Consider the following 25925-nt stretch of genomic DNA (forward strand, 5'->3'; position numbering starts at 1 on the left):
AAGAGGCTGTGTTGTGTGGTTTAGTAAATCTGATGTATGCATTTATATGGAGCTTATATTGAATGCATTGTTAAGGTTGAACATTTTGATTTAACCAACAAACAATAAAAATAAATGAAAGAAATGTTTTCTAAGGTTAATTGCTCCTGAACTTAAAGTGATGGAATTCCTGGCAAAGCAGAAGGACTTTTAATTCTGCTTCATATGCAATACAGAGGACAGTGTAAGTTAGCATTTTTGCAATTTTACTGCTACCTTCATTCAATTGGTGTTCAGCTAGGGTGGGGTGGGTGTGCACCAGGACGGTACCAGGTGTGTGACTATGTACATGCAGTATGAGAGGAGCACATGCACAGACGTATGCAGTGTGTGGCCAGGTTTTCAGATGGACCACACACAAACGTCTGTCACTCCATTAGACTAGGTTGGTATGTGATCTTATTTTTTGGTGTAGGGAATGCTGCCGTTTAAAACACTTTCTTCTGAGATTACTGCCACCATCGGAATCAGGAACTGAGGGTGCAGCATGCATTTGAGCAAATTATGCGTTTTAACGTTTGATTCTCAATCTAGTTGTGCTTCAGTCCTACTGTACTCACTTGCATAAAGAGCCTTTGATAGTGAAACATTTGAATCTCTGTCAGACAAACCTGCTCCATGGGTGGTTCACATAGCCTTGGCTGTAGGATCTCCTTCTTGCTTCACCCTAGACAGGCATGAGCCAGAGGGCCTGATTCACAGAGTATCTTCCAATGGGATTGCACCATTATACATGTTTCTGTGAATCAGTCTCATAGAATGCCCCAGCACAGGTAGGCTGCTTCAAGGTCACTACAATGTAGGCAAAACCACTTTGATCAGTAAGATCTGAAAACTGCAGCATAACATAATAAGCACACCTGTGTGTGGAATGCATTGCTGGGCAGCTGTGAGTACTTGCGGATCAGCGTTGCATGTTAATGTGACTGATATCTACTGCATCTGCTATGAGCCTGACAAAGTTATTTTCATCGCTATTTTCCTTCAGGCTAATCCAACACATGTTCTAGGAGTATACACATCTATCAAGAATGTAAGCTCCTAACACATCTTGAACTACCCGTTCAGCACGCATACCTCGATTACACCTTTGAACCACTCTTAATATAAATGGCCCAGGAATGCTTAGAGACTGTTGCTACATTTTATAATACCGGTTGTTTAATAGCCCTTTAAATGTTCGATGCGTGATAGATACATTTATATGATTGTTGTTGTATGGGTATGTGCAAGCGGTGGTCAAGTGCTAAAAATTACACTGGGGGACTCATCAACAAATGCAATGGGATGTGACATCATCAGGAATTAGTATATGAAGGTGAACTACGCACGTTTCATTAAATTGGCTTTGCATAAGCAGCAAAATTGCACAGGACGAATGGCATTTGCCTTTCATAAAATCAACACACACATAAAACCTAGAGAGGATATTTCTTCTAATAGTGTTTTGTTGAAAACGTTAAAAGGTTTGCATGGTTTAAACTCCAGGAACCAATACAAATGCGTCCCCTGGAACTTGCAGTACCGAAATGCAACATTTCACCTTTAGTTGTGTGTCATTTTTCATCAGGTTATATAGTGCAGTGGTGTCTGGCCGGCAAACCTGATGACTGTGGTTCGATCCCCGAGGTCGGATTTGATTCATAAATTCAAAGAGGACATTCAATGTTTCTCATTTTGGCTGGGAGGGACTGAGTCCACCCTCTGAAAAAAGTGGGTGGTCCTTCAACTTGAGCCTTGTGTGCAAGTTAGCTTGAAATATGATGTACTTTACGGTCTTGATGGTGAATTAGGATTCACGTTGTTAAAAGAGTAGCTGATAATCTGTACCAATTCCTATTGGGTGCCGCTGTCTTGCAGAGAGTCAACCCTTTCTTGGCACTCCTCTTTCAGTGCAGATAATCATGGTTCTGAGAGAGAGAGGGAGAGAGAGAGAGAAAGAGAGAGAGAGAGAGAGAGAGAGAGAGAGAGAGAGAAAGAGAGAGAGAGAGAGAGAGAGAGAGAGAGAGAGAGAGAGAGAGAGAGAGAGAGAGAGAGAGAGAATTCTAATCTTGTTAAATTGCTAAAGATAAAATTACAGCTGCGCTATGAGGTGGTGGCATTTTCAATGACTACTTTTGGAACAACATCACATCAAATAATATCTGAGCAAAAATAAATACATAAACAATGAAATATGCTAATATTTGGCCCATATCACTCATGCAAATATGATACCGGAAACGTTATCAACAGGTTCAGAGCGTAGCAGATTTGAATCAGGAAAGGGCAGGCTCAGTGATTCACTGTGATATTATGAGCCACTTCTTTCAAACTGTGCCTCTTTTAAGGTAAATGGAAAATCGCGTTGTTGCCAAAAGAGACAACTGAAGACTTAGGTTCAAAATCATCAAACCACAATTTGTTAAAAAGAAGGTTTTCTCTTTTTTTCAGATCAGTCAACATCATCATTTTTTACTCAGATTTTAAATAAATTGCAGATGTTTAACCCCTTAGGTGCCAGGCTATTTTGCAAGTCTATGCAAAAAGGACAAGCATACTCGTCCTTGGCACTTATTAAAAAACATATTTCGTAGAAGTGTGAAATGAAATTAAAGTTCTGCACAAGGGTTGGGCTAACGCTCTATTGTTGCTTTAGAGTGAGATAGGCAGGGAGGAGAGGAAGGGGATTAATACTGCAAGTGGAAACGCTGATGCTTGAAATAATGTCAACATTTTCAAAACGTTCAAAAATGTTCTGTTTGCAGGAGAAATATATTTTTTTAAATGGTAGAGCGTGTGTGCTAAGCAGGAAGGCACTAGTGGTATCGCCAGAATTTCATGACTGTGTGGGCCTACACCTCATAAACCTTGTGCCCCCTAGATGACCTGACAGAGCTAAGGCATACACTCTGCGTCAAAGTGCAGGTATAGCCACACTCTGTTTATACCTTTGAAAGACAACACTTTATAGACAGCCAAAGTGTGCAAGTTGGATTGGTGTGACATTGGAGTCTGAAGTGCGCATTTTAATGATTGATTTGTGCAAACCGTTTTTTCCTCATAGTTCCCATTATTAAGGCAAGATGTTTTTTCTATCCTGATTCTCTATGAATACTTTTAAACGTGGAAATGATTTATAACAGCACACTTTTCCTGAACATTTTCAGCAGCAGATAAATGGACAGGAATGACACGTCTTCATAGTACTTCTTCTACTTTATGTTTGCCTTAATGATCTGCTAAATTGGTCTTAGTGCGATAGTGTAATTAGAAAATTGAGCCACTTTTTAAAAACACCCTCTAAAAACGATTAGGTTTTTTAAAGGAATCGGCAAGCACCGGGAGGAGGGTTCATGTCACATTATGTTGTAACCCAATTTTTTCCTCTTAATTAGGGTGAGAAAAAATAGGAATATCGGGTTTCAGTTTGAAACATTAAGTGAATTAAGTAAGCACTACACCATTTTATTTAACTATGTGTCTCTGATTAGTGCATGCTTTAAACTTCATAACTTCCAAATAGAGGGACTTTCAAATGCATTCATAGGCACACATGTAATTACTAAGCATTAGGAATTTCATGCAGGTTGTTTTTTCTTTATGTTGCAGGAGACAATGCTTGCAGAGGAAACAATGGTGGCTGCAGTTCCCTGTGTCTGGCGATTCCTGGAGGCAGAGTATGTGCCTGTGCTGACGATCAACTTCTGGAGGAGAACAGTACAACATGCTTGTGTAAGAGATGCATATTTAGTTCTTCTTTTGCTTTCATTTTACCATGGTGCTTCAGTTAAAAACGTTCATGCGTGTGAGAGTGCAGTTTCTCAATCAAGAGCTTAATCTAGATTCTTACAACTGCATTCTCAAACAGTCATGTGACACAGTCAGTGGTAAATGACCACCTATGCATCCTGCAGCCTGCGTGCATTGATTACAGTGATGATCTACAAAGACTCATTTCCTCATTACTACTGCAAATATGTGTCAACATTACCTTCCTAATTGAAGGATTCAGTTAAATAAATTAGAACATTTCCAAATCATATCGAAATTTCACAGCCTGAAAATATCCAAGTTAATCAATCAACCATTTTTTCAAGATGCCTGACACCGGCCGCCATCGAGTCCATCTATTCCACTGTCTAGAATTGGATGGCCGAGAACTGGTTATGCCTCAATGGGGATAAAACCTAGCTTCTGATAATAGGATCACCGGCCACACTCAAGAAAATGGACAAACAATACAGCTCCTTTACAAATGACCACTCGTCAATCCCAGTATCACAAGCTGTAAAGACATTGGCTGTCTACCTGGACTCGGACCTCTCGATGAATAGGCAGGTCAATGCCATTGCCTCGACCTCCGCTTATCACTCCAAACTAATCAATGCTGCCAGACCATATCTCTCGAAGACCAAGTGCCTCACCCTTGCAAGAGCCATAATCGGATCCAGATTTGACTACTGTAATGCCCTCTTACTAGGGACTTCCAACAAAAACATCTCCAAACTGAAGATAGTCCAGAATTACGCCCTTAGGGCAGCTATTGGCATCTCTAAAAGGGAACACATTTCTGAGACCAGAAAGCAAGCTCACTGGCTCCCCATTAAAGAAAGGGTAGTCTTTAAAGCCCTTGCTCTAAAACACAAGTGTGTTAACAACCATGCACCCCTATAGGTAGCTCAAAGAGTTGTTAAGCAGGAACCCACCAGACCCACTAGAATGGCCTATGCAAACATGATCTCTCTTCCTAAAACTAAGAGAATGCAAGCAGGAGGATCCAGATTTCCAGTACTGGCAGCAACACACTGGAATGCCCTCCCTCCCCAAGCCAGAAAGGTTGAATCACACCTTGCTTTTAGGAAAGTAATCAAAACACTGCTGTTCACCTAGGGCCTCACCCCATCAATGTGGCTGTTTTGTCATATCAGCCTATTGCTGTTCTGTACACTAGAAATATATCACACTCACTGTATCCAAGAGCTAAATCATGTTTACTGTATTAAGATCTCCATACGCAACAATGCTTTTGCACGTTCATGCTCACTGTAACCATGAGCCAAGCATACCCACGTAACTAAGATAAATATGTGCAAATAAGACAATTTTTGCAACAGCGCCTCGATGCCTGTGTGCTGTAAGTGTGCTTTACAAATACAAATAAATAAATAAATAAACAAGCTTAATCGCTACATTTGCAAAATAGGTTTCAAGAATTGGTCTCATTCCTATTTAATTTCCAGATACAATTGAATTAGAGATGACAGGACTCAGCTCAAGGTTAATCCTAGAAGATTTGTGTGAAGGCTGAGTGGAGAGTGGTCTATACCAATGTAGGTCAACGCCCCATGATCAGAACAAGGAAATTCGACCCGCTAATGAAAAAGGCTAGGTGTACCCTTTTTCAAGAAAGCCAAGGTCTTTATTTTGTATATAAAAGAAAAAGGTGACATGGTATTACAAATCCACTGCCGAAGAGCTCTGACATCTTTCATACAAAATTCAGATTATAAACAGATTATAAACACAAAAATCATCATTCATGATGCACTCGATATATAATGTTAATCCTCCACTCTGATTGGCTGCCACTTATATACATGCTAATGATTACGTATGGCCCATCCGCCAATTGGTTCAGCTGTCTTGTCACTCATATTCACCACACGCGAGTGACAACTTTGATCATCTTGGAATACTATAAGGAAATTAGTTAATTTCAATTGGCACCGCCCTACCTTCGATCCATACCACGTGACAGGTAACTGGTTATCTGCGTGAACTCATTGGGTATTTTTGAGGTCCGCCTGGTCTTTGTGAACAAAGCATCCCTTTTCTCATCCCACATTGGCACCCCCATCATGCCCTCCCCACTGTGTTGGCATCACGCTTAGATCTCTGTGGTACACATTATATATCATGTTGTTCTCCACTTTCCCCTTTATCAGTTGCCCTCCGCAAGAGTAAACCTAGTGTCCCACTAATCAATCCAGTCTTTAAGGCTTATTTTCCTGCATGTCTGGTAGCTCAAATAGAGTGACAATCATTCTGGGGAGTGCCAGAGTCTTAAATCTTGGCTCATGTTTTGGCATCTGAGGAGCTCTAACTTCGCTCAATGAATAGGACCTAGATACTGGGCTACAGCCCGTCACATCTTCAACTACACACACATTCCTGTCTAATTGGTTCACAGACACAACTGATGTGGGGCTTATGCATGTTCTCTGCTGTGATGGGAACTGGGATGCAATGGTGAGGCAAGGGATATGGCCTTGTTGTTCTGTGTTTCCAATTCAATATCACACCCATGAGAGTCTGCATCTACAAAATGACTGCCTTTTTACACAGCATTGAAGCAGCCTCGTATAGGTGGAATTTTGCCTCCATCTAAAGGTTTAACCCCACACGTCTGTACCAACCATCTTCTTGCCATGCTGTCATCCCTCTCCAACTATGTCTTGTCTTTGATGTCTCCTCTCCCACATGCCACCCTACCCAGAACGTCCTTGGTAAAATCCAAACTCCCCTTTTCATTCCAAGACACTGCCCTTCACTGACCCTCAAACACCATTTACTGAACCATCTTCCTGAATTGCCGTCTGTCATCTTGCTTTTTTGTCTTCTCTGGACAGTATTTGCTCTGCAGCATCCTTTTTAGAAGGTTCAGAAACACAGGTCAAAGACCTGCAATGCATGAACATGCAATTGCAGCTGTGTTAGTTAAAGAGGGTACAAATTACAGTTTTTTCAGAACTCAACGATCTGAAGAGAGTTAAAACAAGGTTAATTGGGCATCGGTTGTTCAACAATAGTGGATTCCATATGGTGATCCTGGTTTTGAAGTGTATCCTTGGATGGGTGGACTTGCAAGTGCCCTATGAGCATTTCCATGTGTCTTTGTCTCAAATGTGGCTGGTAGCTGGACTATCAGCTTTTAGGGACAGCACTACAGGCCTATAACAACAGTCCACAAAAGTGCATTTTTGCTCCTGCATTTATTCTAGAGCTACAAAATCCATGGTCATCCCATTACTCATTATAACCACTGATTCAAATTTTGTTATCACTGAACCTTTTTGTTAAGATGGTAGACAGTGTCCACTGCTCCAGCCGAAATCCATCTATCCAACAGAGATGATGATGTCGTGAGTTTGCATTACTCATGGTCCAGGATGGTGTATGTTCTGTAAAGGAACTTGTGTTTTTTATGCAAGTCCCAACATTCAAACAACAGTATATTCCCTGCAACTGTTTTAAGGGAAAGTCTTTACTCTGAGTGTAACCAATTGGGTAAACTTGCCCTTTAACTATTCTCCCAGACGTTTAAACTGTTTACATCGCGTGTCCCTAGTGCACCGTGTCTCTAATTTCTGATATTAATAGGCTACTTTCTGTTTTTGGTAAAGAGAGCAGTATTTGTGCTATGAACCTGAATTGTGTTATGAACCTGTCACTTACATGAACCATTATATTCCCTGATACCACGCCAGGGAACACTACTTTCCTCCAAGCTGCAGTGGAGTGTAATTTCTAAATTCGAGCCTATAGGTCTCTCTGGACGTGTTTGTCAGTTTCCAGTAAGACTAGCATTGGTTAGCAACATCTGTTGTTCCCCATTGAATTTGTAGGATTATTAATATGTTTTTCTTGCTTGCACTAGTTAGGAGATCCGACCAGATGTCCCAATCAAACCTGATGTATTATATTGTTATAAAACATGGCCAATATAGAGTTAATAAAAGGAATTCAATAACAGAATGCCAAAATGCTGTCACAGTAAGTAAATGGACCCTGACAACATCACAAACACAGATGCCTTGCGATCTTTTGCACTTATGACATCACACTTAAACATTGGAAAACAGAGCATATTCAGTAAGTGCACCATTCATCAAATCACAAATAGTACTATAGCATAGACAATTCTAGTTTAGGTTTCAATTATATATAAACAATGGTGCTGTCCCAATATGTAATGGGTACAGTAATGATACGCTGGGGGCACACCCAGCAGAGCCTTTATAGACTAGTACCACAACGTTCTGATGCCAGGACTGCCTCAAATGGCCATTCACTGACATAGGCCCTCATTTCAATGGTTAACAGCACCCTTTCCGCACTGGCAAACTACAAGTCTAACGGTAGGGGCTGTGGGGCTGTGAACTACTGGCAGGCCTGACCTGCTGGTAGTTCTGGGCCCACCAGCAGATTTTTCAATGAAGCACCGGCACCATGGGTAATGGTGCCGGTGCTTCAGGGTTCCCATTACCGTGGAGTCCTATGAGACTCCACAGGATTGGGAGCTTAGTGGCTTTCTGGCGGCAGTAATATCTCGGTATTACCGGGATATCAGGTGGCCGAAACGGTAGTGTGAGTCTGCCGGTAACCGGCCGGCAGACGCATAATGAGGGCTATAATATATCTGATAGAGCCTCACAAAGTAGAAATAACCATAATATGCTAAATATTGCCTCACATGTCAGGAACTGCTTTGAAATGCTAAGTTGAACCTCAGATAACCAATAGTGTCATCGTATACGAGGTGAAACCTCATATGCATGTCAAGTATATTTACCATAGGGAAGCTACGTCCTCTCAAGTCCAGGCTTAATACCATTGCCAAATACACACTGAATAACCAAATTACTGCCACACTATGGCAAGTTATCCTTTACATTTCAGATACGTGTTATAGATTGTATGATTGTTTATCATAGAGAAAACCTAACTGCATTACTTTTGGTGATATCCAATATAGACGTGATTTGCCCAGGATCACATATGTTTCTACAATTTGCTAAGTATACCACATCTCCTACCAACCCATCTTAAAGTTTCCACCAGCACACTTTTTAGAGTGCTGCATTGTGTTCCTTCGTGTGCAGGCACAGTTGCTTGCGTTTAATAAAATGGACATGTAAAGAACCAAACCACATTCTAAACGAATCTGAAAATATGAAGTAAACCTTTATTGAAGCATTATTTTCTAAAAGAAGATGGATGTATTGTGATGTGGGATGAAGGGTAGCACAAATAGTGGTAATCAAGGAATTTACCGAGCCATCCCAATCCATCCCTGAGCGTGTCATAAAAACAGAATTAACTGCTTTTCACAGTTTACGATAAAATGCCACTCAAGACATGAAACATTAAAATACATGAAACTGAAAACACAGAGGTTCATCACCAACACACATGCACACACTCACACACACACACACACACCGCACACATAGGAATGCTGCTACCTCCACACACTAATAATTCAGAAGATGTCATGAACAGTGTTATTGGAAAATATGTTGTTTCATTATACAAATCGACAAACCTTTACTCCTCAGGAATACCTTGTGATGGCAGCTCCCGCTGTACAATAAGTCATAAAAAGTTTCATACGACTTACCATATTTAAGAGTGTTGAAACCAGTGATTTATTTCTGGCAAGCAGTGTTTCTTCACAAAGAAATGTATCACTGCTTTACAGCTTAGTGTGAGGCCAGGAGGTTAGTGGTTGTAGAGGCAGTGACAGGGGGACTGAGACGTTTCCAAGGGATAGCAGCTGTTACCCCTAGATATGCCCAATATTCCGTTGTTGAACCGCCAAAACACTGGAAGACACATGATTGCCTGCTATCTCCCTCCCCCCATCCCAACCGACAGGTCCATTTTTGGGACCTAGAAACTGGCGAGGTCACATTATTCCCTATTGGAAACTAAAGGGCATATCCTATCTGAATATTTTGTTTTTCTTTGCCTCTTCTCATGTCTCATCACCTAGAGAGCAGCATCTTGCAATCTTGCATATTATGTATTATTTCTAGAGGGGTGGGTTTTTGTAATGTTTTTATTTTTTGTATTTTGTAATTATTGCACATGGTGTGTTTAATAAAAGTATATACATGTATTAACAAACTTTCATTTGGCATTCCTTATTGTGCATTGCTATAATTTGCTGTTTTGGTTGCTACTGTTTCACATTCACAAACCTCTTGAGATTAAACCTTTCCCTCGGCCTTTCCTGTGCCTATTGTATCCTTATGATGGTGTTGGCTCTTAGTTTGTAGATGGTTTAGCCTCTAATCATCCGTGTTTTCCTACAGGGCAGAAGCCAATTCATTGCAACGTATGCCCCACAAACAGAAAAAAAAATAAACTCTGAATAAAAAAAACATAGTTTACTGTAATGACGGCATTGAACAAAAGGCAAACTCTTCTTTACACTTTCCTGTTAATTCATTGCACTGAAACCTGAGTATTCACAGCTGGAAGCAAGTGTTATACATTCTGAGTTACCTTTAGATCTCAATGTGGTGGATTTGCTAATCTGGTATGATATGATATGGCATTTATAACGCGCCAATACACAAGTGTTTCGAGGTGCGACGAGGCAAGGGAGGGGGAACAGAGGGAAGACAGACAACGATCTAACTAGGCCAGGTGTCATTCAGATCACGCAAGTACATGGGAAGGGGGAAAGGGAAAAGTGTGAGGGGGAAGGGAGAGGAGAAAGTGCAGTACATAAGATAGGGGAAAGTGCAGTACATGGGATAATAGAATAAATAAGATAAATAAATGGCCGGATGCTATCAAGTGCAAGGTAAGAGCAGACATAAGTGCTGGTGGGGGACTGTAGGGATGCAGAATACAGTCCCCAGGTGTGGGGGTTGCCAGGGAGGCAGTGCAGGTGTGCAAATGGCCCAAGGTCACAAAGGGTGGCCAGGTAGCCAGTGCAGTTTCAGCCAGGAATTCAGCAGGGGAAAGGGGGAGAGAGAACAGAAGCAAAGAGGAAGGTTTTGAGGTGCTTCCAGAACCAGAGATGGTTCTCCTCATGTTTCAGGGAGGCAGGAAGGCTGTTCCAGAGGGAGGTCCATGCAGAGGAGAGAGATCTACCACCAGCTCGTTGCTTGGAGAAGTGACAGACCCTGAGGGAGTTGGAGGCGGATGAGCAAAGAGCTCGAGAAGGAAAATATTTGGGAAGAGAGAGTTCAAGTTATTGCGGCCCCAGGCCCCAGAAGGCCTTGTGGACTATGCAGAGGGTATTGAACTTAATCCTTTCAGCCACTGGCAGCCAGTGCAGAGATTTCAGTCTTGGAGAGATACAATCCCTGGGCTTGAGGCCAAGGACAAGTCTTGCAGTCCTGTTCTGGATAAGTTGCAGAGGGCGGAGTGTAGAGGCAGGCAGATTTAGATAAAGGCTGTTGCAATAGTCCAATTTAGAGAAAACCAGGGCTCTGGAGATGGTGAGCTTCTGGGGGAAGGAGAGGAAAGGAAGAATACCTCTGAGGAGGTACAGTTGGTAGTGTGGCTTCTTAGAGACATCAGAGGTGTGAGGATAGAAGGAGAGAGTGGAGTCAAAGATAACCCCGAGGTTTTTAGCCTTGCAGGTGGGAGCAGGAAGAGGGCCAAGAGAGGCCAGCCAGAGAGCTGCAGGGAAGGAGGGAGTGGACGTGCCAATGATTAAAATCTCAGTCTTAATGGCATTAAGACAGAGGTCATTGGCGGCACACCACTCCTGGATAGCAGACAGACAGTCAGAAGTGAGGGAAGGAGAGGAGGAGGCCGAGGGTAGCCTGAAAATGTGCTGAGTATCATCCACATAGCACTGAAAGTTGGGGCAGAGAGTGGCGATGAGGTGGGCAAGGAGTGCCAGGTATTGGTTGAAAAGCCAGGGAGAGATGTTAGATCCCTGGGGGACAACACAGGTAATGAAAAAGATATCAGAGAGGAAGGACCCGAGTTGGACCTGGGAGGGTCGATCGGAGCGGAAAGAGGTCAACCACGCCAGAGCCTGACCAGTGATGCCCAGGTTATCTCAGAGACGGTTGAGCAGGATGTATGGTTGACAGTGTCAATGGCAGAAGAGAGATCAAGCAAGATGAGGACACACGGGGTGTTGGAGTCGAGGTTGGAGAGCAGGTCTTCACAGATGTTCAAGAGAGCAGTTCCCATGCTTCTGGCAGCTCTGAAGCCAGACTGATGGTCATGAAGACAACCAACAGATTTGATGTGGAGATTAAGCTGGGAGATGGCCAGTTTCTCCAGGAGCTTGCCCATGAAGGGAGTGATGGAGATTGGGCGATAGTTAGCCGGGCAGGAGGGGTCGGCAGAGGGTTTCTTAAGAAGAGGGTGCACAAGGGAGTACTTCAGGGGGGATGGGAAGACTCCAGTGGCGAAGGAGTGATTGCAGAAATCAGCCAAGGCAAGAGCCAGGGAGTCAATATGGTCCTTGATAGTTTAGGAGGAACAGGGGGGAACCTGTTTTGCCGAGACTTTCATAGATCGGACTTGTCTAGAAACCTTGTCTGCAGAGAAAAGGGGAAAGGCAGAGAAGGAGTGGGGGGGTGCCTGCAGGAGGGCCAGAGGAGGAGCAGGGAATGGAGGGAGGGAGGTGATAAGAGGAGAGCGAGGACAGGATGTCCTGAGTTTTAGAAATGAAGTGAGAGGTCAATGCCATGCAGAGGGCCTGGGAAGGTACAGGAGAGGTAGAGACTGCGGCAGGATTGGCCAGTACCTTACAGATTTTAAAGCGTTCTGCCGAGTTGTTAGATGCCGCAGAGATGCGGGATTGGATATGAGCTCTCTTCTTGGTGAGGACAGAGAGCCGGTATTGCCTTTGCAGCTAGCGGCAGGCTAGTTTGTCAGAGGATGAACATGAAGCATGCCATTTCCTCTCGCCCACCCTGCTCATGCATTTTAGGGTGGCGAGATCTGAATCATACCAGGAGTTACACTTGGCTTTGGGCTTCATGCGGATTCTCATGAAAGGGGCAAGGATATCAAGAGTATCGGATATAGAAGAGTGGAGAATGGAGAGGGCTGTGTCATGGTGAGAGTCAGCCAAAGGGGGAGGAGGGTTTGAGAAGGTGGTGACAAACACCTCAACTGAAACACGCTTCATGGGTCAGATGACCGAGAAGGTGGGTGGCAGTGATGGAGGTGGCTTGGCCTGAGGGGTAGGGAGGGTGAGGTGGGAGGATAGGAGAAAATGAGCACTCCAGGAGAGCGGAGTGGAGAGGGGGACAGAGAGGGGAAGGTCAGAGGAGATAAGAAACTCCAGAGTGTGCCCTGCAGAGTGGTTCGGGCCAGAGGGGAGAATAGTGAGTGAGAGAGAGTAGCAGAGGTCACGAAAGAGTCCAGAGGGAGGACTGGAGGCATCCAGGTGGATGTTGAAGTCTCCAAGAAGGAGGAGTTGAGTAGTCGAGGCCAGGAGTGAGGAGGAGAGGTCCGCCCACTCAGAGACAAAGGAGGAGATCTGACCAGGTGGCTGATAGATAGTAGCCACAGTGAGGGAATCGCTAGGGGAGACAGAGAACCTACAGACGAGGCATTCAAAAGAGGAGTAGGCCTGTGTAGAAGTGACAGAGGCAGGAATCCACTCTGGGAAGATCAGAGCTACACCCCCTATAGAGCGGTTGGACTTGGCATGAGAGGGTCTTGTAGCTGTCAGGTAGAAGCGTGTCAAAGCTAGTGACAGAGCTGGCCATGAACCATGTCTCGGTGAGACCGAGGACATCAAGGTCAAATTCTTCCAGAAGGCGGCAGATGTCAGAGGAGTGTTTGACAGCAGAGCGAGAGTTAAGAGTGGCAATATGGAGAAGGTTGCCATCCTTTAAGGACTTCCGAGGAGGGGTACAGATCAGAGGTATGCCCTTTGGAAGTGTAGAGGAAGCCCGAGAGGAGGCAGAGAGGGAGGGATAAGGTATCATACCAGGAGGAGGCAGAAGGGGGAGGCGAGGTAGCTGAGGAAGGGGGAGAGGGGACAGCAGGAGAAGAAAGGAAATTGATGGGGCGCGGGAAGCATCTATCAAAGAGGTGAAGGTTGGCCTGAGGGCCTTGGACCAAGACGGTCCCATTCGAGTAAACATTAATGATGACCTTGGAGGAGTGAAAGGAGGCCAGGAGGGCGTCCCAACGGGTGCCACCATTAATGAGAGAAGAGGAGAAAGGAGAGAGCACAGAGACCATATGAGGGGTGTATAGGTCTGGCAAAGGAACAACAAAGGATGTCGGTGAGATTTTCCTTGGCCGAAGCACTGGTATCAGCAATAGGGATGCCTGGGTTGGAGACCAGGATATCCTTTAAACTTCTTCCTACCAGATTTAGTGAGGAGAGCAGGATAGTCAATAGAGAAGCAGTTAGAAAAGATAGGGGAGACAGAGAGCACCATTGAGTAGGTGGTAGAGAAGAGAGGTGGAAAGGAGAGGGAGAAACATTTGAGAACGACACCAGAGTAGGCAGACAAGACAGCGAGTGGCAAGCAGGTTGAACAATGCGACAAGATGACAACACTCAGGATTATAGAGCTCACAACATGCACATATTTTTAAGACAGGAGAGAAAACACACCCAGTTTGAGAATCCCGAATGGAGGGAGAAAATACCTAGGTTTCCAATGCAATTTTAAATACTGATGCAGTGCATATTATAAAAACAGCGGGGAAAAAACACACCTAAGTTTGAGAATCCTGAATGGAGGGAGAAAAGGCCTAGGTTTCACAATGCAATTTTAAATACTGATACAGTACATATTATACAAATAGGAGGACAAAACCTGAGTTTAAGAGACTGAAGCTGGAAGGGGGGTAGGCAGGGAAGACTGTGTACTATCCTGGTAGATTGACTGGCAACTGGCGTCCCTTGCGGACACCTGCACACACAACAGGAGCCGCTATGGTAGGGGCTGCCAAGCAGAGGGATCAGTAAGATAAGGCACTGGCACTGGCCAATCACAGTGGAAGGTGGACTGGGAGGAGGGAGGGAGGGTGGGGAAGAACAACAATGGATCAGGGAGGGAAGGAGAGAGACGAACAGGGCCTAGGGCCACCTGCAACAAAAGCAATCAGCCCAGAATAACACAAAATCCCCAAGAGGGGCTCACCAGCACAGGAGGGCAGCTGCAGCAGTGGTCTCACGTTAAGCCAGGCGGAAAAGGTGAGCATGGAGCACCATTAGCTGCTACAGGCAGCAGGGCCACGGCACTGGCCAATCACGGTGAAGGCCGGGGTGGGAGGAGGGAGGGCGGGGAAGAACAACAAAGGATCGGGAGACAAAGAGAGACCAGCGGGGTCTAGGGGCACCTCCAGAAAGAGGCTTTTGGATAGTAGAAGATATACCAGTCAAGACAAAAAGAATATATAAAATACAATCATTTTATAGACGTTATCCCAAAATGAAAATGCTTTGGCTGACATTTAGGATTGGGCCCTTACTATAAAATGATATATTGTCCATTTGTGTTATGGTATTTTCCGTTACAGAGTGGCACAGTATTCAAGGGCAATTTTTTGTTAGGAGAGGACCAACATAGGGTGCCATAGAGGTGAGCACCTTGAATACAATTTCGTTCACAGAAGCACACCTATACATGGCACAAATTGCTCAACGAGCACTGGGTGAAATGCAATGTCTAAGGAAGCATGTTCAGTCTTCACATCAGCTTCATGGGTGATCTGAGACAAGATTTTCATGGTTCAATGTGTTCTTTTTTACTTATTTGTATGGCCCCTTTGTTTTTGCACTCTCTCAAATTAGGTGGACACATTTACTCTCCCTAATAAAAAGTAAACAAAAAATCACCTGCTGCTGCTTACATGTAAACCGTAAACACACTTTGTCTCCATTGCAAATCGCATAGCAGAAGACGTAAGGCAAAGGAATCATTTCTGGAAACCGAAACACTCACAGGACTATTTTGGCCCGATTTACAAAGTGGTCTTTAATGGAATTGCGCCATTGTTGAACTATTTTGCTGATCAGACCCTATAGCTTTAATGGGAACATTGGGATTCACCATCAAATTCATTAAGAACGGGTCAGCCTTTCCTTTCCTTTTCATTATACCGTGCTTCTGTACCCTCTCTGTCCTTGTCCTTCCACATGACAGTCTATAATTCTATCCATATTATTGTACACTTTTTTAAAATCTATTCCCTCTTTGTAGAGCACCCCGGGTCTTCACAGCTAGGTTTGCAGAACCTCCAAACATACATATGTAAGAACGTTCGCCTTAAAGACTGAGGCATTTCTGATTGTCATTCAATTGTAGTATAGATTTTATATTATAAACATTCAACACCAAAAATGTCAAATAAAAACAAGGAAATAATGTAGGTAGCAGACATAGTATTAAGTCACTATTTGAATTGCTGTTGGTCGCTTCACTCTGTGGTATTTTCCGCTGTAACAGCATATAAGCAAGAGGTGTGAGCAAGTAAAAAAGATAATACATTTACCCAGCACAATTCTTCAGGAATGGCAATATGTTTCTCATTATTGTGAAGTAATGCGTTTCAGCACAGAGTCCTAAGGGATAACACTAGGTACGTTGTATATCATCATATAAGCCAAGATCTCAAAATGTGGGTAGAAAAGAATGGTCCCTTGTCTCCCAGAGGCACTCTATTTAGCTCTGTGGGATTTATTTGGAGGTTTTTCATATACTGGATTATACATTTGTTTTACAGCTGTGTAGGGATTCAATTTACTGAGAACATCTACTGCAGCCCAGAGACATGGTAAAGTGCAATTCAAAATGCACCCTTTTCTGTCAGCGCCCAAAATATATGGCTGAATGTGTTAGCCCTATGGAGCAAATGATGGAATGGTGGCCACTGCCACACTGGGCAAATCTGTGATGCCCAATGTGACAGACAAAGGCTTTTAATGCATATGTTAATAGATCAGTTAACATACGACAATTCCTCTTAAAATACAAAAAAGTGCCACCCGTTTAGTGGGGTGTGATTTATGTGAAAGTATTTCTTATACAAGCCTGTACAATTGCTGAGCCAGTATCTGTGTTGTTGAGAAATAATAATGAGTGCAGCCAAACAATACTACGTGTCAATTAACATACAACACTCAAATCTTGTCGACATCGTAAATATTTCATGCAATGCATTAGGCATTTATAAAAAAATAATAAAAAAAGAAAAATACGCAGGCCTTAAAAATGTGTGCACATGTAATTTGTTCACGGTAAGAGGACGCAGACAATACCATGATGGGTAAAGCTTAGCACTGGGATATTATGTATGGCTTCACTTATGTAGAACGCTGAATGTGCCCACATACACTACATGCGTGAATTCATGTGACCTCCCTAAGTGTTTATTTGGGACTAAACCTATTATAAACATTGGGGTCCCAACATTACCCAGTTTCCATTCCACTTCAATCACTCTAAGCAGGGCCGTTTTTCGTATCATACCAAGTGGGAGGCTGCCTAATGGAACAGGTTATTTGAGTGTGCAGGGCCATCTATTCCAAACCGGTGTTCAGAGGAAATACAAGTTCGGTTGCTATTTGTCTGTTTTCCCTTTAAAATCCAGATACAAAGAGAGTCAAAATATATTTAAAGGGTTTATGAAAGCCTTTAAAATATATATATATATATTTCTGTGACCAGCGCATCATTTTAAACGTGGAGCGACTAGTGGTGGATATATGCAAACAAAGTAGTGAATATGTAAGTTGGAGTGACTATTGTTTTTGGGATCTCTCTTAAGAAGAGCACATGATCGGCTATCGGAGATTGTAAGAGTGCATGAAAATGAATGTTGTGTGAACCACTATCTAAACACGGGTGAACTTACCTTGCATGCTTTCCACATGTGTGTTTCAGTCTCCATTTTACACTTGTAAAACCAAGCGAATGTCGGTTTAGACTTCTATTGCTTCGAATGCTTTTAATTGTAGTCATCGCCTGCTGCAAATGTGTCCATATTGATGTGCACTATGTCCCGTTGGATATTGTATGATTCGTATAAAGGAGATTGTAGATTTAGCCCTGGAAAGCCGAACATGGGTGAGTGCATGTGTGTACCATCTACAGCTAGAAAGATGTGATGTCAGTTGCCTAAATTGCATATTGAGCTCACATCCAAGCATACCACATAAACAAAGTGTCTTAAACTGGTAATATCGAGCAATTTAACTGTGCCTTATCTGGTATAACTGGGAGTCAAATTGAGTGATTCATTTTGCAGCAGGAGCTATAAATAAGGCCCCACTCTTAGTTTTCTAGACTACTGCATAGTACTGACAAAGAGGGACAATATGGCCTGTGGAGAGTACACACATTTCCCTTAATGCAATGAATTAAGCAAAGCATTGTTGGTTGTTTCCTAATATGTGGCCTGCCGTGAAGGTCTTCTTTGCAGTTGCTGTTGCCAATTGTTGAATAGAGCTACATTAAATACAAACTCATCAAAAACAGTTGTGCTCTGTACTTACCGAGGAGAGGCTAATGGCTCTATTTTTACTTTCAAATTAGACACACATCATTAAAACAATGCATTACTCATCAGTTAAGTCTTTGCTGCAGCCAAGTCTGAGGGGTTGCGTTTCAGACAATATACAAGTGACATATTGAAAGTGATTTATTTGTTTGCCCTACTGTTGACTACCTTGCTCTGTCTATGTATTACTTTGAAGCATGTTAATTGCAATTTAGCACAACTAGTTTGGGTTTCTATTTCAAAGATTTCACTTTACTATGTTGCGATAGTACGTCGGTGCAGGATTTGTGGTACAGGGTCACATTCTAATGTTTCGCCCTTGGCACTATATTGTCTGGAAACAGTTCTGTCTCTAGGAGTCAGAATGAGGAATGGCCAGTGTCTCCTCCTATGAAATCTTCTGGAACATGTGTAACCTTCACAATATCATTCTCAAAAAGTAGGACATGTTTGTGCAGTAAACCTATAATGGTTGTCTAAGTAAATACATTTGTGTGCGATATTTTACCTAACGGGACTCTGTTTCCATTAAACACCATTTTGCACAACACATTTTGAAGCGTAATAAATTAGGGATAGTTGTAAATTAAAGTTCACTCAATCCCAAGGTTCTGCTTGTCTTTTCTGCAAAAAAAATACTTTATCATGAGCGAGGAAGGAAATACATTAAATTAATAAGAGCATTTTGCAGGAAATTGCAAGCAGTAAAGCACGTTATACATACTGAATAAATAGTAATTAAATTAAAGTGGAGTGAGCGGTCAACTAATTAAGCAAGCATGTTTCAATTTGATTGATTACATTCTTAAAAACACTACTTAACATGTATGTATATGTGGTATTGTTCTATCTATATGTATATTCCTATATATGCTCCATACAAACTTTAAATACAGAGGGAATAAATACAACATATGTTATAGATAGACACCTAGCACCATGAAAATGGTCAACCTATTTGTTTTGTGATGAGAAAGATATGTGCAAACAAACACATCTTGAGTACATTGACAGCAGACCAGAGGATGGTATAAACCAACATCTAATTTTGGGGGTAACCGGGTATCGTCAAAGGTAGCTTTTCTAAAAATGAAAGCATGTTAAAATGACATGGAAAATTAAAACCTGTGGCTTGTATATATGTGTATTTTGCAGTGCTTTACAGAACTCCTCTCTCTCTGGCTAACTATCGACTCACTATAACAGAGGCTGCAATAATACCTCAGAAGTAAAATTCGATAGTTTAATCTGCCTGTGCAACCTATAACTATAGACAGTCAACTGAAGTAGCTCCAAACTAGAACACATGTTATGCATACTGACGGAGCTTGTGTTCACCAGGCCATTACTAGTTTAGGGGAATTTCCCACCCATCCCAAGTCAGGTGCTGGCAATGTTTTATTTATTGAAGAAAGTTCCTTTATGAACCTGGGACCCCCAAATTGATTCCTTACAGACTACATTCCCTATCAGAACAGAAGGTCTATGTTTTCGGTAAATGGAAAACATTGAATCAATTTAAATATCAACACAAAGAATGCAGCTATAAACTCTCAATGTCAAATGGTGACTACACTGAAGGATGATCAATACACTGGTTGCATCACTTTTCTATGCTACATTTACAAGAATGTGGACTTTTGTAAACACACACATCACTGTCTACACCGTTGATGTACCCTGAGCGGACAATCACATTTATTTGGCTCTCCCCTTCTCCTTCATCTGAAGCCAGAAACCTTGGAGTCATCTTCGACTCCTCTCTTTCCTTCCTCCCTCACATTCTAGACCTTGCCAAATAGGCCCACTTTCAACTCCACCTACTCAAAGGAATTCTCCCTTTCCTCACTTTCCCCCAGAAGCTCAATGTCTCTAGAGTTCTGGTTCTCTCTAGGCTAGACTACTGCAATAGCCTTTTCCTTAATCTACCCTCATCTTCTCTATGATCCCTCCAGTTAATTAAGAATAGGGCTGCACGATTATTCATTGGCCTCAATCCCAGGGACCGCATCTCTCCAGCCCTAAAATCTCTCACTGGCTCCCGTGTTGCTGCAAGCATCAAATTCACATCCCTCTGCATCATCCACAAGGCTGTTTGGGGCCGGGGACTATGATATCTACAACTGGCTCTCACTAAATACTCCCCCTCCATATCTTTATGTTCCTCCGGCACCAACTCTTTGTGTGTCAAGCGCTTTGCTAATCAGAAAGCTGGTGGCCAATCTCTTTCCTCGGCAGGCTCCCTCAATTCTTGTATCACCGACTCAAAGCCACCTTGCTGAAGCTGGGCCTGTAAGGTGTGCAGGTTGCTTGCAGTAAATGGGGCACAGAGACCAAACTGTGAGAATGGGAGAAGGAACAAAGAATCTAGATCCATACTAGGGGCAACAAGGTCTAGAGGTGGAGATGGACATACACACCTTCAGTGGCTAGAATCAACCAAATGGCTCAAATCTGCACAACAGGGCTATGAGACATATATTAGGAAGGGATACACATACCTCTATGAATCAAGGGAGACACTAGGGCCTATACATCTTGTAACAAATCAACTCAAAGGGAAACCGGAATTAGGCAAGACTGGAATTGTGTTGGGAGAGAGGAATGTACTTGGTGGTGGAGGATTTACTAGGAACGGATAACCATACCCCTGCAAATCAAGTGAGAAACTGGGTAAAAGGAAGTCAAGGGGGCCCTATAAAGCAAATAAAGAATCATCCCAGTTGGAAACCAGAATCAAACAAGACTGGAATCTCATGTTGAGAGATCCACATAGCTGACGGAGGAGGATTAAGAAAATATCCATTCATCTACATTGAGAGAATTGACTTTTTTGGAACTTGAGAGTTTATACAGCAGGAATCATCCCGAGGTGAAATGAGAAGCCAGCAAGGCTAGAATCTTTTGGGCAGAAACCCACATAGTTGATGGAGAAACAAAAAAGAGATATCCCTTCATCTATGACCAGTGAGAAAAACTTTTTCTTCATTTGGAACTTTGACAAGATGGACAGGAACTGATGAAGTTAGGAGACCTGCCTCCTATTACATCTTAGTTTTAGGAGAGATTTCTGGGAACATTGGGAGACGGAATAATAAAGACCATTGAGGGTAACCTATATTGCCTAAGTGGTAGGACCAAATTAGAGGTTGTTATTTGGACAGAAGATAAGCTTTATTATTTTGCCTAATATTGACAAGGGCGGTCAGTCATAATTTCGAAGAAAAAAAATTCGAAAGACAATAATGTTGAAACAATATCGAGAAAAAAAATATCGATTTTTTTTATTTTATTATATATTTATTTTGGGGTCCGGGAATAAAAAAAAATGGGTAAAACAAAAAAAATTAAAAAAGGGGGGTTGGGGAGAACCCCCCCCATTTCGAATAAAAAACCAAATTAAGAAAAATGCAACTTTTTTTTTCAATATTTTTTTTTCGATATTTTGACTTTCAAAATTTTTGTTTTCAAAGTTATCACTATAAAACATTGACAAGCACTGTTAGTTTAGTAGGTATGTAGCTTCCCTTATAAACAATAGGGTCACTAAGGCATTTTCTTTAATTTAAAGAAAACTCCTCGAGGAAAAACATGTCTACTGGTCCAAGAACATCTTCTGGTATGCCACATCTGCTAAAAAAAAAAAAAAAAACAGACTGCTATTAGTGATTTATCCAGCACATTATCAAGGAGTGAATTTGAGCATTTGCTAAAGTTGATAAGATTGGAGAATTCAGCACACGACATTGGAGATAATTTGCTAATAATACTGTGTTGTGGAAATCGAAAAGTATAGGGAAACATATATAAGTGAATCATTTGCTTATGAAGTATATTTCTTTAATAAGATTATTTAGCTGCTAAATCATGTTGTATGCTGTGAAACACAGTGAAGAACAGTCAACAATTTTGTAGAGTTTAAAAGTCTGAAGGGGTCCATGGTTTTGTACTATTTTTATTCAAGGCAATTGAAGTAACAATATGATATGATATGGCATTCATAACTCGCCTATACACAAGTGTTTCAAGGCGCAACCAGGCAAGGGAGGGGGAACACAGGGAACACAGACATGGCGTGGCAGGGGGGAGGGGAAAAGTACGAGGGGACAGGGGAGGGGGCAGTACAGTACATGGGATCACACGGTAAGATAAATACATATAAAACAATTAAATACAAATAAATAACAAGGGACGCCAGTTAGAGGCAAGTGCAAGTGTAATTGCAGACATCAAGTATTGATTGCTGGTAGGGGACTGTAGGGATACAGAAACAGACCCAGAGTGCGAGGGTTTTCAGGGGCAACCAGTGCGGGAGTGCAACTGGCGGGGAGAGGACCTGGACCCGAGATCGTGGGGTACCGAGGTGACCAGTGCAGTTTCAATTTCAACCAGGAGTTCAGCAGGGGAGAGGAATAGAGAAAGCAGAAGCAAAGAGGAAGGTCTTAAGGTGCTTCCAGAACCGTAGATGGTGCTCCTCAAGTTTTCAGAGAGGCAGGAAGGCTGTTCCAGAGTGAGGACCCAGCCAAGGAAAGTGATCTACCACCAAATCTTTGCTTGGAGAAGTGACTGACCGTGAGAAAGTTGGAGGCAGAGCACCAAAGCTGTGTTGAGCACCAACATATTTAGCGAATCTACTACCGTTGATTTTTTAAACATTTTGATTTAAATAGATGTGCATGTCATTATCACAATTGGTCAATATGTCTACACAAGAGGATGGTAATGCTTGATATGTTTCATTTACAAGATTGACTTCTTGACTGAATTTTAGGCCTGCATCGATAAGTTTCATTCATGTTAATTGGTATTCTACATGGAAATCATGAACTATGAGGTAACTACTTAGCCCATCATGAACTTGAAACAATGCAAACTAATTTTGACTTTCATAATTTCTCAAACCTATGCATACATTGTTAGCAGGAGAAGTCATGTGAATCAACAAATGTACCTTCTACTCATATAGTTGATTTATTTAAACTCATGATTTTAAAATGCCTGGCAAATTGAATAGATTTAACGTTGTAAAACAAGTGTTTTCCTGTAAACCACTGTAAAACAATATTGCATTTTATTGATACATTTGAGTAAAATGTTCTATATTTTTCTTGTATTTGTATTGTGTTTCAGTAAAGGCTGGGGAGGTAATTGCTCAGTTGTGCAGACCTGGGGAATTTCGATGCAAAAACAAGAGATGCATCCGGGACAGCTGGCGATGCGATGGAGATGATGATTGCTTAGATAGCAGTGATGAAGATCCTGCAATATGTGGTAAATCGAATTTGTTTGTGTGGATACTTTAAAAAAAGCTATTTCTAATGTAAAGTATGACCCCTCTTACATTGTCAGTTGCATATCTGTAAGTGGTTTCAACCCAGCACTCCACCTAAGTCAATGCCTAGTATGGGATTCCCAATGGAAACCCTTATTTATATATTTTTATGTCAAAAGCTCTTTTATTTCTGGATGATGTGCCCTTATATAACGCCCCTCTCTTTGAATCCCCCCGGTCTCACTGAACCAAGAAGAAGGTTTGTTTTGCAAAGTTAAACGATTTATTTGAAGAATTGATCACTATCTATATCAAACGTGTATGAATATTCACAATATCTGAAAATCACACTTATGAATATTAATATAATGATCAGCAAATTGTAATATGACAATATCAACAATCTCTTTAATCAATTAGAAGTAGGAATAGGAAGAATAATGTGCCAGAGAATAACTTTGCATAGGTTCAAGGAATGCAATGATAGGAAATAATGCAACACAGAAATAAAACTTGATATGAATTCAGTCAAAGACAAGGTGATCACTCTTTCCCCCTATTATTACTCACTCCCCCCAATATGCAATATGAAGATATGGAATGAGGGCACACAGGTTTCAGGAATAACAATCGACAATTGCAGTTTCAATCCCGATCCCCCCCCCCCAGCAAGCTAAGAGAGAACAGGATGATTTTAAACAGGTCAAATGCTTTTGAATGTAAGATGAAGTGATGGGAAAAATGCTAAAAATGATTTTAATTTGCTAAACAGGATTCAGAACTAGTGAGAGTTGCTTTGGATTGGGTCAGGTAAACATGTGCAATGATTGTAGAATGATCAGCAGATGGAAAACGAAATTCAAAAGTTGAAAGCAAGAAATAGCTATTTTTATATGGAGTGAAATTGAGCCAAGTGCAAATTTGCGGCAACTTTTCTGCAAGCGAGAAATGCGATTACAGCAAAACTATAAGGAGAATGTTGTTTTGGGTTTCTTTGAAAGCTTAGAATGTTAGTTGCAAAATTACATTTAAATTGCGTTCCTAGCATGTAGGGTTCAGAGGTTTTAGGAAAGGTAGATTTTTCTCAAAAAGGGTCAAGATTTCAAAATGAAAGATGCACTGTTGAAGATTTGGAACAAAGATTTCTTAACACTAGAGATTCTATGAAGCCGCAAACTACACGGACAGCACAGCCACCTATCCAGAGGCGCCTCCAGATGGTTTCTATCTGCCTGAGACGATTGCCTTTCTCCAGAAAATATATATTAACGCCAAGAGGATTATCACTACAATTATCACAGGATTATGTGATGAGAGAAGAATTTAAGATAGACAAAAAAGATTCAATAAAGCAGTTATGGATTTTTGGAATGGTTTGGATTGGGTTACTTAATACTAAGAGATGACTATGGACAGTTCTATGCTAAATACTCACTAATATGGCTTTGGAATGGACCCGTCAAAGATCTGGTCAAACGTTTGGCTTGGACTTCACTCACCACCGGACAGGATTCAGGACACCTGGACTGCTCTCAGCAAGGCACTCTGGTCTGCACGGCCTCTTGGGCTGGATCTGATGAGTTCTCAGTTACAGCTCTGCTGGACTGATCTGGATCTTGGGTTCTAGCAAGGGTTCTTGGCCAGAAGCAGCAAAACAGCTCAACCAGGCTGTTGAATGGTTTAGGCCCTGTGGAAGTGTTGGGGTTAAAATCAGGCTGCTAGATTTTCAAGGCCTGCTGAAAAGGGTTCAGCTTTTTGGGTTAGGGCTCTATTTCAGGGTTCTGGAGTCTGGTTCTGGCGTCTAGAGATGGGTTCTGGAGTCTGGATCTTCCTTCAGAGTGCTTCGCCAGTCGATCAGTGAGGGGTGAATGAGTGTCTCTCTGGGTCCTCAACAGTCCCTATGTATCCATCTTCCAAAGGGGTAGGGAGGCTGATTGTACTATGCCCAACCCTCTAAGGATCTGATAGGTCAGAGAATTCCCCCTCTCCTGATTTGAGAAAGGAACAGTGTGTCATGATGTGTCATCATGTGTCAGAGCGACACTGTGTTTAGGGTCCAGAAAAAATCCCTCCCCTTTGTTCTTACCCAGAAAATCTATTTTTCCCCAAAAAACATATTTCCAGGATGCACAACTTGTTAATAATACATAATTACATGACAGATTGACTAAGGTAAGTTTCTGTCCAAGCCTCCTCTTCTTACGAGTTTTGGTTCACAAATGCCAATTTTTTGCGCTTTTGGACGGTTAATCAGCGTCAGTTCTGTACCAATTTTTACACATGTATACACATACCATCTGTGCATGTTCCTGGAAATGTTCATGTTCCTAACATCCTAACATAATCACAATTGTTAGAATATGAACTTTTTTGTGGTTCAGTCTCTGAATGTCGC

General features: G+C 42.1%; 1 protein-coding gene across 3 annotated transcripts in view; it reads left to right on the forward strand.

Annotated features, from left to right (window-relative positions):
- Positions 1 to 25925, forward strand: part of LRP1B (LDL receptor related protein 1B) — a 4835697-nt gene that overhangs the window by 2397794 nt on the left and 2411978 nt on the right. For all 3 annotated transcript variants that reach the window (XM_069616528.1, XM_069616527.1, XM_069616526.1), the window contains exons 15-16: positions 3631 to 3753; positions 23389 to 23529. In XM_069616528.1, the coding sequence (XP_069472629.1) occupies positions 3631 to 3753; positions 23389 to 23529 (264 nt within the window). The remainder of the gene's footprint in view (positions 1 to 3630; positions 3754 to 23388; positions 23530 to 25925) is intronic.

Source organism: Ambystoma mexicanum, chromosome 9, assembly GCF_040938575.1.
Source record: "Ambystoma mexicanum isolate Mex_15411 chromosome 9, UKY_AmexF1_1, whole genome shotgun sequence".
NCBI classification, from domain to species: domain Eukaryota; kingdom Metazoa; phylum Chordata; class Amphibia; order Caudata; family Ambystomatidae; genus Ambystoma; species Ambystoma mexicanum.